Below are 22,378 nucleotides of genomic sequence, written 5' to 3'. Positions count from 1 at the left end.
TTACGTAGGTTAGTGAGACAACGGCCACGTGACCGGTAGCGGCGCCACGTGACCCGGTAGCGACGTCACGTGACCCGGTAGCGACGTCACGAGCCGGCTCAGACTCCCCGCCTCAATTTGTTAACGTGGACCGGAAACTCACGTCAAACTCCCGCCATCTTGGTCAGGGATACCCCTCCCCCATCCTTCGCAGCAATACGCGGGGTCGCCATCTTACGTAGGGTGGGTGGGCAGCCACCACGTGACCGGCAGTGACGTAACAAGCCCCCCTCTTTAACATCCCCCCCCCCACCCCGCCTCCCCACCTCACGGCGGCCATTGTTGTTTGCTTCCGTGGCTACCCGGAGCGGGAGTGTTAAAGTGGAGGGAACGAGAGGGAACGAGAGAGAAGGAAGGAAGGAAAGAAATAACGAACGAAAAACGCCAGCGGCGGTGGGAGGAAGGAGGGGAAGGGAAGGAAAGGCGAGGGAGAGAGACAGACGAAAGAAAAGAGAGGTGAGACGCGATTTGAGAACGGCGTTTTTTAAAAAAAAAATTTGTGTGCGTGTGTGTGTGTGGGGCTAGTGATGATGATGGCGGCGGCGGTGGTTCAGAGATTAAGGGTAATCGCTTTAAAGCGCTCAAAGTCGACGTTACGAACGTTCGCCGGACGTCCGGCGCGGCTCGCCTTCTTCCCGGCCCTGTGCTCGATCTAACGCGGTGCGTGAAGGCGGCGATCCGACCCCGCCAAGAGGCGGGGGTCGCCTCTCGAGGCGAGCGCCGCTCCCCGACGTTTCACCCGGACCGCTGCGGTTTTATCGATCGTTATGCCGAAATAAGGGTAATCGTGTGTCTATCTGTTTGTCTGTGTGTGTGTCTGTGTCTCTCTGTGTGTGTGTCTGTGTGTGTCTATCTGTGTGTGTGTGTCTCTCTGTGTGTCTCTCTCTGTGTGTCTCTCTCTGTGTGTCTCTGTGTGTGTGTCTCTGTGTGTGTGTGTCTCTGTTTGTGTGTGTGTGTGTCTCTGTGTGTGTGTGTCTGTCTCTGTGTGTGTGTGTCTGTGTGTGTCTATCTGTGTGTGTGTGTCTGTCTGTGTGTGTGTGTGTATCTCTGTTTGTGTGTGTCTGTGTGTGTCTCTCTGTGTCTGTCTGTGTGTGTGTGTGTCTCTGTGTGTGTGTCTGTGTGTGTGTCTGTGTGTGTGTCTCTGTTTGTGTGTGTGTCTGTGTGTGTGTGTGTGTGTCTCTGTGTGTGTCTGTCTGTGTGTGTGTCTCTGTGTGTGTCTGTCTGTGTGTGTGTCTGTGTGTGTGTGTCTCTGTGTGTGTGTCTGTGTGTGTGTGTGTCTCTGTTTGTGTGTGTCTAACTGTGTGCGTCTCTATCTGTGTCTCTGTGTGTGTGTCTCTGTGTGTGTGTGTCTGTGTGTGCGTCTCTGTGTGTGTGTGTGTCTCTCTGTGTGTGTCTGTGTGTGTGTCTCTGTGTCTGTGTCTCTGTGTGTGTCTGTCTGTGTGTCTGTGTATGTGTGTCTCTGTGTGTGTGTCTCTGTGTGTGTGTCTCTGTGTGTGTGTCTGTGTGTGTGTGTCTGTGTGTGTGTCTCTCTGTGTGTGTGTCTCTCTGTGTGTCTCTGTGTGTGTGTGTGTCTCTCTGTGTCTGTCTGTGTCTCTCTGTGTGTGTCTCTGTTTGTGTGTGTCTCTGTGTGTGTGTGTCTGTGTGTGTGTGTCTCTGTGTGTGTGTGTGTCTCTGTTTGTGTCTATCTGTGTGTCTGTGTGTGTCTCTGTGTGTGTGTCTGTGTGTGTCTCTCTCTGTGTCTCTGTGTGTGTGTGTCTCTGTTTGTGTGTGTGTCTGTGTGTCTCTGTGTCTGTGTGTGTGTGTCTATCTGTGTCTCTGTTTGTGTGTGTGTCTCTGTGTGTGTCTGTGTCTCTGTATGTGTCTGTGTCTCTGTATGTGTCTCTCTGTGTGTGTGTCTGTGTTTGTGTCTGTGTGTGTGTGTGTCTGTTTGTGTCTATCTGTGTGTGTGTGTCTCTGTTTGTGTGTGTCTCTGTGTGTGTCTCTGTTTGTGTGTGTGTGTCTCTGTGTGTGTCTGTCTGTGTGTCTCTGTGTGTCTGTCTGTGTGTCTCTCTGTGTGTGTGTCTCTCTGTGTGTGTGTCTATCTGTGTGTGTGTCTATCTGTGTGTATGTCTATCTGTGTGTCTCTCTCTGTGTGTGTCTCTCTCTGTGTGTCTCTCTGTGTGTCTCTCTGTGTGTCTCTCTGTGTGTGTCTCTCTGTTTGTCTCTGTGAGTCTCTGTGTGTCTCTGTGTGTCTCTATGAGTCTCTCTGTGTCTCTGTGAGTCTCTCTGTGTGTCTCTGTGTGTCTCTGTGAGTATCTGTGAGTCTCTGTGTCTCTCTGTGTCTCTCTGTGTGTCTGTGTGTGTCTCTGTGCGTCTCTGTGTGTCTCTGTGAGTCTCTGTGTGTCTCTGTGTGTCTCTGTGAGTCTCTGTGTGTCTCTGTGAGTATCTCTGAGTCTCTGTGAGTCTCTCTGTGTGTGTCTCTGTGTGTGTGTCTCCGTGTCTGTGTGTCTCTCACTGTGTCTCTGTGTGTCACTGTGTGTGTCTCTGTCTCTCTGTGTGTGTCTCTGTGTGTGTCTCTGTGTGTGTCTCTGTGTGTGTCTCTGTGTGTGTCTCTGTGTGTGTCTGTGTGTGTCTCTGTGTGTGTCTCTGTGTGTGTGTGTCTGTGTGTGCCTCTGTCTCTGTGTGTGTGCCTCTGTCTCTGTGTGTGTGCCTCTGTCTCTGTGTGTGTGTCTCTGTCTCTGTGTGTGTGTGTCTCTGTGTGTGTCTCTCTGTCTCTGTGTCTCTGTGTGTGTGTCACTGTGTGTCTCTCTGTGTCTCTCTGTGTGTGTCTCTGTGTGTCTCTCTCTGTGTGTCTCTCTCAGTGTGTCTCTCTCTGTGTGTCTCCGTGTCTGTGTGTCTCTCTCTGTGTGTTTCCATGTCTATGTGTGTCTCTCTGTGTGTCTCTTTGTCTCTGTGTGTCACTGTGTCTCTCTGTCTCTGTGTGTGTGTCTCTGTGTGTGTGTCTCTGTGTGTGTCTCTCTGTGTGTGTCTGTGTGTGTGTATGTGTGTCTCTGTGTGTGTCTCTCTCTCTGCGTGTCTCCGTGTGTCTCTCTCTCTGCGTGTCTCCGTGTGTCCCTCTCTCTGCGTGTCTCTGTGTGTGTCTCTGTGTGTTTCTCTGTCTCTGTGTGTGTGTGTCTCTCTGTGTCTCTGTGTGTCTCTGTCTCTCTGTGTCTCTGTCTCTCCGTGTCTGTGTCTCTCTCCAATGTAGCTCTACCTGCTGACGTTCGCTAGGGGTGCAAATCAAAGTGTCGTGGGTTCTACTTTTCAATTTAATTTCTAATCTCGCGTGGCCTCACCGAGAGAGCGTGAGTCTTTCCTGCATTCGCGAAATCTTCAAATCAACACTGTCTCTCTCTCTGTCTCTGTCTGTCACACGTGGTTTGATGTTGATGTTGTTGTCTGTGTCAGAAACGTTGGCCCGACGTTGGAGACCGGCTGCCTTCCACCGCCTCCTCTGCCTCGGTTTGTTGCATCAGCGGCAGAGAGGCCCACAGGCTCAGTCACAGACTCACCCACAGACTCACTCACAGACTCACTCACAGACTCACCCACAGACTCACCACTCACCCACAGACTCACCCACAGACTCACCCACAGACTCACAGACTCACTCACAGACTCGCTCACAGATTCGCTCACAGACTCACTCACAGACTCACTCACAGACTCACTCACAGACTCACTCACAGACTCACCACTCACTCACAGACTCACCACTCACTCACAGACTCACTCACAGACTCACTCACAGACTCACCCACAGACTCACCCACAGACTCACTCACAGACTCACTCACAGACTCACTCACAGACTCACTCACAGACTCACTCACAGACTCACAGACTCAGTCACAGACTCAGTCACAGACTCACTCACAGACTCACTCACAGACTCGCTCACAGACTCGCTCACAGACTCGCTCACAGACTCACCCACAGACTCACTCACAGACTCACTCACAGACTCACTCACAGACTCACTCACCACTCACTCACAAACTCACTCACAGACTCACTCACAGACTCACTCACCACTCACTCACAGACTCACTCACAGACTCACTCACCACTCACTCACAGACTCACTCACAGACTCACTCACAGACTCACTCACAGACTCACTCACAGACTCACAGACTCACAGACTCACTCACAGACTCACTCACAGACTCACTCACAGACTCACTCACAGACTCGCTCACAGACTCACTCACAGACTCACCCACAGACTCACAGACTCACTCACAGACTTACTCACAGACTTACTCACAGACTTACTCACAGACTCACTCACAGACTCACTCACAGACTCAGTCGCAGACTCACAGACTCACTCACAGACTCACTCACAGACTCACTCACAGACTCACCCACAGACTCACTCACAGACTAAGTCGCAGACTCACCCACAGACTCAGTCACAGACTTACCACTCACTCACAGACTCACCACTCACTCACAGACTCACTCACAGACTCACTCACAGACTCACCCACAGACTCACCCACAGACTCATAGACTCACTCAGACTCACCCACAGACTCACTCATAGACTCACTCACAGACTCACTCACAGACTCACCCACAGACTCATAGACTCACTCACAGACTCACCCACAGACTCACTCATAGACTCACTCACCCACAGACTCACAGACTCACTCATAGACTCAACACTCGCTCATAGACTCACTCACAGACTAACAGACTCACCCACAGACTCACCACTCACTCACAGACTCACCACTCACTCACAGACTCACTCACTGACTCACCCACAGCCTCACTCACAGACTCACAGACTCACTCACAGACTCACCCACAGACTCATAGACTCACCACTCACTCACAGACTGACTCACAGACTCACTCATAGACTCACTCACAGACTCACTCACTCACAGACTCACCCACAGACTCATAGACTCACTCACAGACTCACAGACTCACTCACAGACTCACTCACAGACTCACTCACTCACAGACTCACCACTCACTCACAGACTCACCACTCACTCACAGACTCACTCACAGACTCACAGACTCGCTCATAGGCTCACTCACAGACTCACCACTCACTCACAGACTCACTCACAGACTCAGAGACTCACTCACAGACTCACAGACTCACCCACAGACTCACCACTCACTCACAGACTCACCACTCACTCACAGACTCACTCACAGACTCACCATTCACTCACAGACTCACCCACAGACTCACCACTCACCCACAGACTCACTCACAGACTCACTCACAGACTCGCTCACAGACTCACCACTCACTCACAGACTCACGCACAGACTCACCACTCACTCACAGACTCACTCACAGACTCACCCACAGACTCACCACTCACCCACAGACTCACTCACAGACTCACCCACAGACTCACCCACAGACTCACAGCCTCACTCACAGACTCACTCACAGACTCACCACTCACTCACAGACTCACCACTCACTCACAGACTCACTCACAGACTCACTCACAGACTCACCCACAGACTCACTCACAGACTCACTCACAGACTCACTCATAGACTCATTCACAGACTCACAGACTTACCCACAGACTCACTCACAGACTCACTCACAGACTCACTCACAGACTCACTCACAGACTCACTCACAGACTCACTCACATACTCACCCACAGACTCATAGACTCACCACTCACTCACAGACTCACCACTCACTCACAGACTCACAGACTCACCCACTGACTCACAGACTCACTCACAGACTCACTCACAGACTCACCCACAGACTCACCGCTCACTCACAGACTCACCACTCACTCACAGACTCGCAGACTCACTCACAGACTCAGAGACTCACTCACAGACTCACCCACAGACTCACCACTCAGTCACAGACTCACTCACAGACTCACTCCTCACTCACAGACTCACTCACCACTCACTCAGACTCGCTCACAGACTCACCCACAGACTCGCAACTCACTCGCAGACTCACTCACAGACTCACAGACTCACTCACAGACTCACTCACAGACTCACTCACAGACTCACTCACAGACTCACTCACAGACTCACCTCTCACTCACAGACTCACCCACAGACTCACAGACTCACTCACAGACTCACCACTCACTCACAGACTCACTCACAGACTCACTCACGGACTCACTCACAGACTCACTCACAGACTCACTCACAGACTCACTCACAGACTCACTCACAGACTCACCACTCACTCACAGACTCACAGACTCGCCCACTGACTCACAGACTCACTCACAGACTCACCCACAGACTCACCGCTCACTCACAGACTCACCACTCACTCACAGACTCACAGACTCACTCACAGACTCAGAGACTCACTCACAGACTCACCCACAGACTCACCACTCAGTCACAGACTCACAGACTCACTCACAGACTCACTCACAGACTCACTCCTCACTCACAGACTCACTCACCACTCACTCAGACTCACAGACTCGCTCACAGACTCACCCATAGACTCGCAACTCACTCACAGACTCACTCACAGACTCACCCACAGACTCACAGACTCACTCACAGACTCACTCACAGACTCACCTCTCACTCACAGACTCACAGACTCACTCACAGACTCACCCACAGACTCACAGACTCACTCACAGACTCATTCACAGACTCACTCACAGACTCACAGTCTCACCCACAGACTCACCCACAGACTCACCCACAGACTTACCCACAGACTCACCCACAGACTCACCCACAGACTCACTCACAGACTCACTCACAGACTCACTTACAGACTCACAGACTCACCCACAGACTCACAGACTCACTCACAGACTCACTCACAGACTCATCCACAGACTCATAGACTCACTCACAGACTCACAGACTCACCCACAGACTCACAGACTCACTCACGGACTCACTCAGACTCACCCACAGACTCATAGACTCACCACTCACTCACAGACTCACCACTCACTCACAGACTCACTCACAGACTCACAGACTCGCTCATAGGCTCACTCACAGACTCACCACTCACTCACAGACTCACTCACAGACTCAGAGACTCACTCACAGACTCACAGACTCACCCACAGACTCACCACTCACTCACAGACTCACCACTCACTCACAGACTCACTCACAGACTCACCATTCACTCACAGACTCACCCACAGACTCACCACTCACCCACAGACTCACTCACAGACTCACAGACTCACTCACAGACTCGCTCACAGACTCACCACTCACTCACAGACTCACGCACAGACTCACCACTCACTCACAGACTCACTCACAGACTCACCACTCACTCACAGACTCACCACTCACTCACAGACTCACCACTCACTCACAGACTCACTCACAGACTCACTCACAGACTCACTCACAGACTCACCCACAGACTCACTCACAGACTCACTCACAGACTCACTCATAGACTCACTCACAGACTCACAGACTTACCCACAGACTCACTCACAGACTCACTCACAGACTCACTCACAGACTCACTCACATACTCACCCACAGACTCATAGACTCACCACTCACTCACAGACTCACCACTCACTCACAGACTCACAGACTCACCCACTGACTCACAGACTCACTCACAGACTCACTCACAGACTCACCCACAGACTCACCGCTCACTCACAGACTCACCACTCACTCACAGACTCGCAGACTCACTCACAGACTCAGAGACTCACTCACAGACTCACCCACAGACTCACCACTCAGTCACAGACTCACTCACAGACTCACTCCTCACTCACAGACTCACTCACCACTCACTCAGACTCGCTCACAGACTCACCCACAGACTCGCAACTCACTCGCAGACTCACTCACAGACTCACAGACTCACTCACAGACTCACTCACAGACTCACTCACAGACTCACTCACAGACTCATCCACAGACTCATAGACTCACTCACAGACTCACAGACTCACCCACAGACTCACAGACTCACTCACGGACTCACTCAGACTCACCCACAGACTCATAGACTCACCACTCACTCACAGACTCACCACTCACTCACAGACTCACTCACAGACTCACAGACTCGCTCATAGGCTCACTCACAGACTCACCACTCACTCACAGACTCACTCACAGACTCAGAGACTCACTCACAGACTCACAGACTCACCCACAGACTCACCACTCACTCACAGACTCACCACTCACTCACAGACTCACTCACAGACTCACCATTCACTCACAGACTCACCCACAGACTCACCACTCACCCACAGACTCACTCACAGACTCACAGACTCACTCACAGACTCGCTCACAGACTCACCACTCACTCACAGACTCACGCACAGACTCACCACTCACTCACAGACTCACTCACAGACTCACCACTCACTCACAGACTCACCACTCACTCACAGACTCACCACTCACTCACAGACTCACCACTCACTCACAGACTCACTCACAGACTCACTCACAGACTCACTCACAGACTCACCCACAGACTCACTCACAGACTCACTCACAGACTCACTCATAGACTCACTCACAGACTCACAGACTTACCCACAGACTCACTCACAGACTCACTCACAGACTCACTCACAGACTCACTCACATACTCACCCACAGACTCATAGACTCACCACTCACTCACAGACTCACCACTCACTCACAGACTCACAGACTCACCCACTGACTCACAGACTCACTCACAGACTCACTCACAGACTCACCCACAGACTCACCGCTCACTCACAGACTCACCACTCACTCACAGACTCGCAGACTCACTCACAGACTCAGAGACTCACTCACAGACTCACCCACAGACTCACCACTCAGTCACAGACTCACTCACAGACTCACTCCTCACTCACAGACTCACTCACCACTCACTCAGACTCGCTCACAGACTCACCCACAGACTCGCAACTCACTCGCAGACTCACTCACAGACTCACAGACTCACTCACAGACTCACTCACAGACTCACTCACAGACTCACTCACAGACTCACCTCTCACTCACAGACTCACCCACAGACTCACAGACTCACTCACAGACTCACCACTCACTCACAGACTCACTCACAGACTCACTCACGGACTCACTCACGGACTCACTCACAGACTCACTCACAGACTCACTCACAGACTCACTCACAGACTCACTCACAGACTCACTCACAGACTCACTCACAGACTCATAGACTCACCACTCACTCACAGACTCACCACTCACTCACAGACTCACAGACTCACCCACTGACTCACAGACTCACTCACAGACTCACTCACAGACTCACCCACAGACTCACCGCTCACTCACAGACTCACCACTCACTCACAGACTCACAGACTCACTCACAGACTCAGAGACTCACTCACAGACTCACCCACAGACTCACCACTCAGTCACAGACTCACAGACTCACTCACAGACTCACTCACAGACTCACTCCTCACTCACAGACTCACTCACCACTCACTCAGACTCACAGACTCGCTCACAGACTCACCCATAGACTCGAAACTCACTCACAGACTCACTCACAGACTCACCCACAGACTCACAGACTCACTCACAGACTCACTCACAGACTCACTCACAGACTCACCTCTCACTCACAGACTCACAGACTCACTCACAGACTCGCCCACAGACTCACAGACTCACTCACAGACTCACTCACAGACTCATTCACAGACTCACTCACAGACTCACAGTCTCACCCACAGACTCACCCACAGACTTACCCACAGACTCACCCACAGACTCACCCACAGACTCACTCACAGACTCACTCACAGACTCACTCACAGACTCACTCACAAACTCACTTACAGACTCACAGACTCACCCACAGACTCACAGACTCACTCACAGACTCACTCACAGACTCATCCACAGACTCATAGACTCACTCACAGACTCACAGACTCACCCACAGACTCACAGACTCACTCACGGACTCACTCAGACTCACCCACAGACTCATAGACTCACCACTCACTCACAGACTCACCCACAGACTCACAGACTCACTCACAGACTCACTCACAGACTCACCACTCACTCAGACTCACGCACAGACTCACCACTCACTCACAGACTCACTCACAGACTCACCCACAGACTCACCACTCACCCACAGACTCACCCACAGACTCACCCACAGACTCACTCACAGACTCACTCACAGACTCACTCACAGACTCACAGACTTACCCACAGACTCACTCACAGACTCACCCACAGACTCACTCACAGACTCACCCACAGACTCACTCACAGACTCACTCACAGACTCAGAGACTCACTCACAGACTCACTCACAGACTCACAGACTCACTCATAGACTCACAGACTCACCCACAGACTCACAGACTCGCTCACAGACTCACAGACTCACTCACAGACTCACTCACAGACTCACCACTCACTCACAGATTCACCCACTGACTCACAGACTCACTCACAGACTCACTCACAGACTCACCCACAGACTCAGACTCACCACTCACTCACAGACTCGCAGACTCACTCACAGACTCAGAGACTCACTCACAGACTCACCCACAGACTCACCACTCAGTCACAGACTCACTCACAGACTCACTCCTCACTCACAGACTCACTCACCACTCACTCAGACTCGCTCACAGACTCACCCACAGACTCGCAACTCACTCGCAGACTCACTCACAGACTCACAGACTCACTCACAGACTCACTCACAGACTCACTCACAGACTCACCTCTCACTCACAGACTCACCCACAGACTCACAGACTCACTCACAGACTCACCACTCACTCACAGACTCACTCACAGACTCACTCACGGACTCACTCACAGACTCACTCACAGACTCACTCACAGACTCACTCACAGACTCACTCACAGACTCACTCACAGACTCACCACTCACTCACAGACTCACAGACTCACCCACTGACTCACAGACTCACTCACAGACTCACCCACAGACTCACCGCTCACTCACAGACTCACCACTCACTCACAGACTCACAGACTCACTCACAGACTCAGAGACTCACTCACAGACTCACCCACAGACTCACCACTCAGTCACAGACTCACAGACTCACTCACAGACTCACTCACAGACTCACTCCTCACTCACAGACTCACTCACCACTCACAGACTCACTCACCACTCACTCAGACTCACAGACTCGCTCACAGACTCACCCATAGACTCGCAACTCACTCACAGACTCACTCACAGACTCACCCACAGACTCACAGACTCACTCACAGACTCACTCACAGACTCACCTCTCACTCACAGACTCACAGACTCACTCACAGACTCACCCACAGACTCACAGACTCACTCACAGACTCATTCACAGACTCACTCACAGACTCACAGTCTCACCCACAGACTCACCCACAGACTCACCCACAGACTTACCCACAGACTCACCCACAGACTCACCCACAGACTCACTCACAGACTCACTCACAGACTCACTTACAGACTCACAGACTCACCCACAGACTCACAGACTCACTCACAGACTCACTCACAGACTCATCCACAGACTCATAGACTCACTCACAGACTCACAGACTCACCCACAGACTCACAGACTCACCCACAGACTCACAGACTCACTCACGGACTCACTCAGACTCACCCACAGACTCATAGACTCACCACTCACTCACAGACTCACCACTCACTCACAGACTCACTCACAGACTCACAGACTCGCTCATAGGCTCACTCACAGACTCACCACTCACTCACAGACTCACTCACAGACTCAGAGACTCACTCACAGACTCACAGACTCACCCACAGACTCACCACTCACTCACAGACTCACCACTCACTCACAGACTCACTCACAGACTCACCATTCACTCACAGACTCACCCACAGACTCACCACTCACCCACAGACTCACTCACAGACTCACAGACTCACTCACAGACTCGCTCACAGACTCACCACTCACTCACAGACTCACGCACAGACTCACCACTCACTCACAGACTCACTCACAGACTCACCACTCACTCACAGACTCACCACTCACTCACAGACTCACCACTCACTCACAGACTCACTCACAGACTCACTCACAGACTCACTCACAGACTCACCCACAGACTCACTCACAGACTCACTTACAGACTCACTCATAGACTCACTCACAGACTCACAGACTTACCCACAGACTCACTCACAGACTCACAGACTCACTCACAGACTCACTCACATACTCACCCACAGACTCATAGACTCACCACTCACTCACAGACTCACCACTCACTCACAGACTCACAGACTCACCCACTGACTCACAGACTCACTCACAGACTCACTCACAGACTCACCCACAGACTCACCGCTCACTCACAGACTCACCACTCACTCACAGACTCGCAGACTCACTCACAGACTCAGAGACTCACTCACAGACTCACCCACAGACTCACCACTCAGTCACAGACTCACTCACAGACTCACTCCTCACTCACAGACTCACTCACCACTCACTCAGACTCGCTCACAGACTCACCCACAGACTCGCAACTCACTCGCAGACTCACTCACAGACTCACAGACTCACTCACAGACTCACTCACAGACTCACTCACAGACTCACTCACAGACTCACTCACAGACTCATCCACAGACTCATAGACTCACTCACAGACTCACAGACTCACCCACAGACTCACAGACTCACTCACGGACTCACTCAGACTCACCCACAGACTCATAGACTCACCACTCACTCACAGACTCACCACTCACTCACAGACTCACTCACAGACTCACAGACTCGCTCATAGGCTCACTCACAGACTCACCACTCACTCACAGACTCACTCACAGACTCAGAGACTCACTCACAGACTCACAGACTCACCCACAGACTCACCACTCACTCACAGACTCACCACTCACTCACAGACTCACTCACAGACTCACCATTCACTCACAGACTCACCCACAGACTCACCACTCACCCACAGACTCACTCACAGACTCACTCACAGACTCGCTCACAGACTCACCATTCACTCACAGACTCATGCACAGACTCACCACTCACTCACAGACTCACTCACAGACTCACCACTCACTCACAGACTCACCACTCACTCACAGACTCACCACTCACTCACAGACTCACTCACAGACTCACTCACAGACTCACTCACAGACTCACCCACAGACTCACTCACAGACTCACTCACAGACTCACTCATAGACTCACTCACAGACTCACAGACTTACCCACAGACTCACTCACAGACTCACTCACAGACTCACTCACAGACTCACTCACATACTCACCCACAGACTCATAGACTCACCACTCACTCACAGACTCACCCACTGACTCACAGACTCACTCACAGACTCACTCACAGACTCACCCACAGACTCACCGCTCACTCACAGACTCACCACTCACTCACAGACTCGCAGACTCACTCACAGACTCAGAGACTCACTCACAGACTCACCCACAGACTCACCACTCAGTCACAGACTCACTCACAGACTCACTCCTCACTCACAGACTCACTCACCACTCACTCAGACTCGCTCACAGACTCACCCACAGACTCGCAACTCACTCGCAGACTCACTCACAGACTCACAGACTCACTCACAGACTCACTCACAGACTCACTCACAGACTCACCTCTCACTCACAGACTCACCCACAGACTCACAGACTCACTCACAGACTCACTCACAGACTCACCACTCACTCACAGACTCACTCACAGACTCACTCACGGACTCACTCACGGACTCACTCACAGACTCACTCACAGACTCACTCACAGACTCACTCACAGACTCACTCACAGACTCATAGACTCACCACTCACTCACAGACTCACCACTCACTCACAGACTCACAGACTCACCCACTGACTCACAGACTCACTCACAGACTCACTCACAGGCTCACCCACAGACTCACCGCTCACTCACAGACTCACCACTCACTCACAGACTCACAGACTCACTCACAGACTCAGAGACTCACTCACAGACTCACCCACAGACTCACCACTCAGTCACAGACTCACAGACTCACTCACAGACTCACTCACAGACTCACTCCTCACTCACAGACTCACTCACCACTCACTCAGACTCACAGACTCGCTCACAGACTCACCCATAGACTCGCAACTCACTCACAGACTCACTCACAGACTCACCCACAGACTCACAGACTCACTCACAGACTCACTCACAGACTCACTCACAGACTCACCTCTCACTCACAGACTCACAGACTCACTCACAGACTCGCCCACAGACTCACAGACTCACTCACAGACTCATTCACAGACTCACTCACAGACTCACAGTCTCACCCACAGACTCACCCACAGACTTACCCACAGACTCACCCACAGACTCACCCACAGACTCACTCACAGACTCACTCACAGACTCACTCACAAACTCACTTACAGACTCACAGACTCACCCACAGACTCACAGACTCACTCACAGACTCACTCACAGACTCATCCACAGACTCATAGACTCACTCACAGACTCACAGACTCACCCACAGACTCACAGACTCACTCACGGACTCACTCAGACTCACCCACAGACTCATAGACTCACCACTCACTCACAGACTCACCCACAGACTCACAGACTCACTCACAGACTCACTCACAGACTCACCACTCACTCAGACTCACGCACAGACTCACCACTCACTCACAGACTCACTCACAGACTCACCCACAGACTCACCACTCACCCACAGACTCACCCACAGACTCACTCACAGACTCACTCACAGACTCACTCACAGACTCACTCACAGACTCACAGACTTACCCACAGACTCACTCACAGACTCACCCACAGACTCACTCACAGACTCACCCACAGACTCACTCACAGACTCACTCACAGACTCAGAGACTCACTCACAGACTCACTCACAGACTCACAGACTCACTCATAGACTCACCCACAGACTCACAGACTCGCTCACAGACTCACAGACTCACTCACAGACTCACTCACAGACTCACCACTCACTCACAGATTCACCCACTGACTCACAGACTCACTCACAGACTCACTCACAGACTCACCCACAGACTCAGACTCACCACTCACTCACAGACTCACAGATTCACTCACAGACTCACTCGCATACTCACCCACAGACTCACCCACAGACTCACCGCTCACTCACAGACTCACCACTCACTCACAGACTCACTCACAGACTCACAGACTCACTCACAGACTCACCCACAGACTCACCACTCAGTCACAGACTCACTCACAGACTCACTCCTCACTCACAGACTCACTCACAGACTCACTCCAGACTCAGACTCGCTCACAGACTCACTCACAGACTCACTCACAGACTCACCCACAGACTCACTCACAGACTCACTCACAGACTCACCACTCACTCACAGACTCACTCACAGACTCACTCACAGACTCACTCACAGACTCACCCACAGACTCACTCACAGACTCACCCACAGACTCATAGACTCATCACTCACTCACAGACTCACCACCCACCCACAGGCCCATACACTCACCACTACACAGAGACCCATAGACTCACCACTACACAGAGACCCATAGACTCACCACCACTACACAGAGACCCATAGACTCACCACCACCACACAGACACCCATAGACTCACCACCACCACACAGAGACCCACAGACTCACAGACTCACTCACAGACTCACTCACAGACTCACTCACAGACTCACTCACAGACTCACCTCTCACTCACAGACTCACAGACTCACTCACAGACTCGCCCACAGACTCACAGACTCACTCACAGACTCATTCACAGACTCACTCACAGACTCACAGTCTCACCCACAGACTCACCCACAGACTTACCCACAGACTCACCCACAGACTCACCCACAGACTCACTCACAGACTCACTCACAAACTCACTTACAGACTCACAGACTCACCCACAGACTCACAGACTCACTCACAGACTCACTCACAGACTCATCCACAGACTCATAGACTCACTCACAGACTCACAGACTCACCCACAGACTCACAGACTCACTCACGGACTCACTCAGACTCACCCACAGACTCATAGACTCACCACTCACTCACAGACTCACCCACAGACTCACAGACTCACTCACAGACTCACTCACAGACTCACCACTCACTCAGACTCACGCACAGACTCACCACTCACTCACAGACTCACTCACAGACTCACCCACAGACTCACCACTCACCCACAGACTCACCCACAGACTCACTCACAGACTCACTCACAGACTCACTCACAGACTCACAGACTTACCCACAGACTCACTCACAGACTCACTCACAGACTCACCCACAGACTCACTCACAGACTCACCCACAGACTCACTCACAGACTCACTCACAGACTCAGAGACTCACTCACAGACTCACTCACAGACTCACAGACTCACTCATAGACTCACAGACTCACCCACAGACTCACAGACTCGCTCACAGACTCACAGACTCACTCACAGACTCACTCACAGACTCACCACTCACTCACAGATTCACCCACTGACTCACAGACTCACTCACAGACTCACTCACAGACTCACCCACAGACTCAGACTCACCACTCACTCACAGACTCACAGATTCACTCACAGACTCACTCGCATACTCACCCACAGACTCACCCACAGACTCACCGCTCACTCACAGACTCACCACTCACTCACAGACTCACTCACAGACTCACAGACTCACTCACAGACTCACCCACAGACTCACCACTCAGTCACAGACTCACTCACAGACTCACTCCTCACTCACAGACTCACTCACAGACTCACTCCAGACTCAGACTCGCTCACAGACTCACTCACAGACTCACTCACAGACTCACCCACAGACTCACTCACAGACTCACTCACAGACTCACCACTCACTCACAGACTCACTCACAGACTCACTCACAGACTCACTCACAGACTCACCCACAGACTCACTCACAGACTCACCCACAGACTCATAGACTCATCACTCACTCACAGACTCACCACTCACCCACAGGCCCATACACTCACCACTACACAGAGACCCATAGACTCACCACTACACAGAGACCCATAGACTCACCACCACTACACAGAGACCCATAGACTCACCACCACCACACAGACACCCATAGACTCACCACCACCACACAGAGACCCATAGACTCACCACCACACAGAGACCCATAGACTCACCACCACTACACAGAGACCCATAGACTCATCACTACACAGAGACCCATAGACTCACCACCACTACACAGAGACACATAGACTCACCACTACACAGAGACCCATAGACTCACCATCACTACACAGAGACCCATAGACTCACCACTACACAGTGATCCATAGACTCGCCACCACTACACAGAGACCCATAGACTCACCACTACACAGAGACCCATAGACTCATCACTACACAGAGACCCATAGACTCACCACTACACAGAGACCCATAGACTCACCACCACTACACAGAGACACATAGACTCACCACTACACAGAGACCCATAGACTCACCATCACTACACAGAGACCCATAGACTCACCACTACACAGTGATCCATAGACTCGCCACCACTACACAGAGACCCATAGACTCACCACTACACAGAGACCCATAGACTCACCACACAGAGACCCATAGACTCACCACCACACACAGAGACCCATAGACTCACCATCACTACACAGAGACCCATAGACTCACCATCACTACACAGAGACCCATAGACTCACCACTACACAGAGACCCATAGACTCACCACCACTACACAGACACCCATAGACTCACCACTACACAGAGACCCATAGACTCACCACCACACAGAGACCCATAGACTCACCATCACTACACAGAGACCCATAGACTCACCACCACCACACAGAGACCCATAGACTCACCACCACTACACAGACACCCATAGACTCACCACCACCACGCAGAGACCCACAGACTCACCACCACACATCTCCTATAGCCACGACCTCCTGTGTACCTGGAGAGGTAGTCAACATTTCCCTCTGCTGTCTGGTTTTCTCCACAGCCAGTCAAGATCTGTGTCTCCCTCTCTGCCCTGCTGTGTCAGGCCTCGTCATGTCCTTCATATTTGACTTGATTTCCTCTGGATTCAGTAGCGTCCTACAATTTCTGGGTGAGTGAGTGGCTGGATGAGTGGGTGAGTGAGTGGGTGGGTGAGTGAGTGGGTGGGTGGGTGAGTGAGTGGGTGGGTGAGTGAGTGGGTGGGTGAGTGAGTGAGTGGGTGAGTGGGTGAGTGAGCGGGTGGGTGAGCGAGTGGGTGAGTGAGTGAGTGAGTGGGTGGGTGAGTCGTGGGTGAGTAAGTGGGTGGGTGGGTGAGTGAGTGGGTGAGTGAGTGGGTGAGTGAGTGGGTGAGTGAGTGGGCGGGTGGATGGGTGGGTGAGTGGGTGGGTTGGTGGGTGGGTGAGTGGGTGAGTGGGTGGGTGAGTGGGTGGGTGGGTGAGTGGGTGAGTGAGTGGGTGGGTAAGTGAGTGGGTGGGTGAGTGAGTGAGTGGGTGAGTGGGTGAGTGAGCGGGTGGGTGAGCGAGTGGGTGAGTGAGTGAGTGAGTGGGTGGGTGAGTCGTGGGTGAGTAAGTGGGTGGGTGGGTGAGTGAGTGGGTGAGTGAGTGGGTGAGTGAGTGGGTGAGTGAGTGGGCGGGTGGATGGGTGGGTGAGTGGGTGGGTTGGTGGGTGGGTGAGTGGGTGAGTGGGTGGGTGAGTGGGTGGGTGGGTGAGTGGGTGAGTGAGTGGGTGAGTGAGTGGGTGGGTGAGTGGGTGGGTGAGTGAGTGGGTTTGTGAGTGGGTGGGTGGGTGGGTGGGTGAGTGGGTGGGTGGGTGAGTGAGTGGATGAGTGGGTGAGTGGGTGGGTGAGTGGGTGAGTGGGTGGGTGAGTGGGTGGGTGGGTGGGTGAGTGGGTGGGTGAGTGGGTGGGTGGGTGGGTGAGTGGGTGGGTAAGTGAGTGGGTGGGTAAGTGAGTGGGTGAGTGAGTGAGTGGGTGGGTGGGTGAGTGGGTGAGTGAGTGGGTGAGTGGGTGAGTGAGTGAGTGAGTGGGTGAGTTGAGTGAGTGGGTGGGTGGGTGGGTGAGTGGGTGGGTGGGTGAGTGGGTGGGTGAGTGGGTGGGTGAGTGGGTGGGTGGGTGGGTGAATGGGTGTGTGAGTGGGTGGGTGCGTGGGTGGGTGAGTGAGTGGGTGGGTGAGTGAGTGAGTGAGTGGGTGAGTTAGTGAGTGGGTGGGTGGGCGGGTGAGCGGGTGGGCGGGTGGGCGAGTGGGTGAGTGGGCGGGTGGGCGAGTGGGTGGGTGGGTGGGTGGGTGGGTGAGTGGGTGGGTGGGTGAGTGGGTGGGTGGGTGAGTGGGTGGGTGGGTGAGTGGGTGGGTGGGTGAGTGGGTGGGTGGGTGAGTGGGTGGGTGGGTGAGTGGGTGGGTGGGTGAGTGGGTGGGTGGGTGAGTGGGCGGGTGGGTGAGTGGGCGAGCGGGTGAGTGACTGGGTGAGTGGGTGGGTGGGTGAGTGGGTGAGTGGGTGGGTGGGTGAGTGGGTGGGTGGGTGAGTGGGTGGGTGGGTGAGTGGGTGGGTGAGTGGGTGGGTGGGTGAGTGGGTGGGTGGGTGGGTGAGTGGGTGGGTGGGTGAGTGGGTGGGTGGGTGAGTGGGTGGGTGGGTGGGTGAGTGGGTGGGTGGGTGAGTGGGTGGGTGGGTGAGTGGGTGGGTGGGTGAGTGGGTGGGTGGGTGAGTGGGTGGGTGGGTGAGTGGGTGAGTGGGTGGGTGAGTGGGTGAGTGGGTGGGTGAGTGAGTGGGTGTGTGAGTCGGTATGTGTATCACTGTGTGTGTCTGTGTGTCACTGTGTGTGTGTCACTGTGTGTGACTGTGTGTGTCACTGTGTGTGACTGTGTGTGTGTCACTGTGGGTCACTGTGTGTGTGTCACTGTGTGTGTGTCACTGTGTGTCACTGTGTGTGTGTCACTGTGTGTGTGTCACTGTGTGTCACTGTGTCACTGTGTGTGTCACTGTGTGGGTGTCACTGTGTGTGTCACTGTGTGTTACTGTGTGTCACTGTGTGTGTCACTGTGTCACTGTGTGTGTGTGTCACTGTGTGTGTGTCACTGTGTGTGTGTCACTGTGTGTCACTGTGTCACTGTGTGTGTGTCACTGTGTGTGTGTCACTGTGTGTCACTGTGTCACTGTGTGTGTGTCACTGTGTGTGTGTCACTGTGTGGGTGTCACTGTGTGTGTCACTGTGTGTTACTGTGTGTCACTGTGTGTGTCACTGTGTGTCACTGTGTGTGTCACTGTGTGTGTGTCACTGTGTGTGTGTCACTGTGTGTGTGTGTCACTGTGTGTGTGTGTGTCACTGTGTGTGTGTGTGTGTCACTGTGTGTGTGTGTGTCACTGTGTGTGTGTCACTGTGTGTGTCACTGTGTGTGTCACTGTGTGTGTCACTGTGTGTGTGTGTCACTGTGTGTGTCACTGTGTGTGTGTGTCACTGTGTGTCACTGTGTGTGTGAAGGTCTGTATAAGAAGTCTGGTAAGTTGGTGTTTCTGGGTCTGGACAATGCTGGGAAGACGACACTTCTTCACATGCTGAAGGACGACCGCCTGGGCCAGCATGTACCCACACTCCACCCTAGTGAGTCACCCACTCAGTCACCCACTCACTCACTCACCCACTCACTCAGTCACCCACTCAGTCACCCACTCAGTCACCTACTCAGTCACCCACTCACTCACCCCTTTCACCACTCATTCACTCACCCACTCAGTCACTCAGTCACTCACTCACTCACTCAGTCACCCACTCACCCACTCGCTCACCCACTCACCCACTCACTCACTCAGTCGCTCACCCACTCGCTCACTCACTCACCACTCACTCACTCAGTTACTCACTCACTCACCCACTCAGTCACTCACTCAGTCACTCACTCACTCACCCACTCACTCAGTCACTCACTCACACACTCAGTCACTCAGTCACCCACACACTCAGTCACTCACTCACTCACCCACTCACTCACCCACTCACTCATTCACTCACCCACCCACTCAGTCACTCACTCAGTCACTCAGTCACTCACTCAGTCACTCAGTCACTCACTCACTCACACACTCACTCAGTCACTCACTCACTCAGTCACTCAGTCACTCACTCAGTCACTCAGTCACTCACTCACTCAGTCACTCACTCAGTCAGTCACTCACTCACTCAGTCACCCACTCACTCACCCACTCACCCACTCACCCACCCACTCAGTCACTCACTCAGTCACTCACTCACTCAGTCACTCACTCACTCACCCACTCAGTCACTCACTCACTCACTCAGTCACTCACTCACACACTCACTCAGTCAGTCACTCAGTCACTTACTCACTCACTCAGTCACTCACTCACTCAGTCACTCACTCAGTCACTCAGTCACCCACTCACTCACCCACTCACTCAGTCACTCAGTCACTCACTCAGTCACTCACTAACTCACCCACTCACTCACCCACTCACACACTCAGTCACTCAGTCACTCACTCACTCAGTCACTCAGTCACTCACTCACCCACTCACTCACTCAGTCACCCACTCACTCACTCAGTCACTCACTCACCCACTCACTCACCCACTCTCTCACCCACTCTCCCACCCACTCAGTCACCCACTCACCCACTCACTCACTCACCCACCCACCCCTTTCACCACTCATTCACTCACTCACCCACTCACTCACTCACCCACTCACCCCTTTCACCACTCACCCGCCCACCCCTTTCACCACTAACCCACCCACCCCTTTCACCACTCATTCACTCACCCACTCTCTCACTCACTCACCCACTCACCCACCCACTCACCCACTCACCCACTAACTCACTAACTCACTCACCCACCCACCCCTTTCACCACTCATTCACTCACCCACTCTCTCACTCACCCACTCACTCACCCACTCACTCACTCACCCGCCCACCCCTTTCACCACTCATTCACTCACCCACTCTCTCACTCACCCACTCACTCACCCACTCACTCACTCACCCGCCCACCCCTTTCACCACTCATTCACTCACCCACTCTCTCACTCACCCACTCACTCACCCACTCACTCACTCACTCACCCACCCCTTTCACCACTCATTCACTCACCCACTCTCTCACTCACTCACCCACTAACTCACCCACTCACTCACTCACCCACCCACTCACCCCTTTCACCACTCACCCGCCCACCCCTTTCACCAC

General features: G+C 53.1%; 1 protein-coding gene across 1 annotated transcript in view; it reads left to right on the top strand.

Moving 5' to 3' along the window:
• Positions 1–77: 77 nt before the first annotated feature.
• The window catches only part of LOC116957280 (small COPII coat GTPase SAR1B-like), a 35,683-nt gene continuing 13,382 nt past the window's right edge, over positions 78–22,378 (top strand). The window contains 4 exon segments of the mRNA XM_076055257.1: positions 78–495; positions 3,466–3,519; positions 18,186–18,293; positions 20,655–20,774. Coding sequence (XP_075911372.1) covers positions 18,236–18,293; positions 20,655–20,774 — 178 coding nt within the window. The 5' untranslated portion in view covers positions 78–495; positions 3,466–3,519; positions 18,186–18,235.

This window comes from Petromyzon marinus, chromosome 71 (assembly GCF_048934315.1).
Source record: "Petromyzon marinus isolate PM22_M1 ecotype Great Lakes invasive population chromosome 71, UKy_Petmar_22M1.pri1.0, whole genome shotgun sequence".
Classification (NCBI taxonomy): domain Eukaryota; kingdom Metazoa; phylum Chordata; class Hyperoartia; order Petromyzontiformes; family Petromyzontidae; genus Petromyzon; species Petromyzon marinus.
Note: the sequence above shows the minus strand (reverse complement) of the source record. Positions and strands in the feature narration are given on the sequence as shown.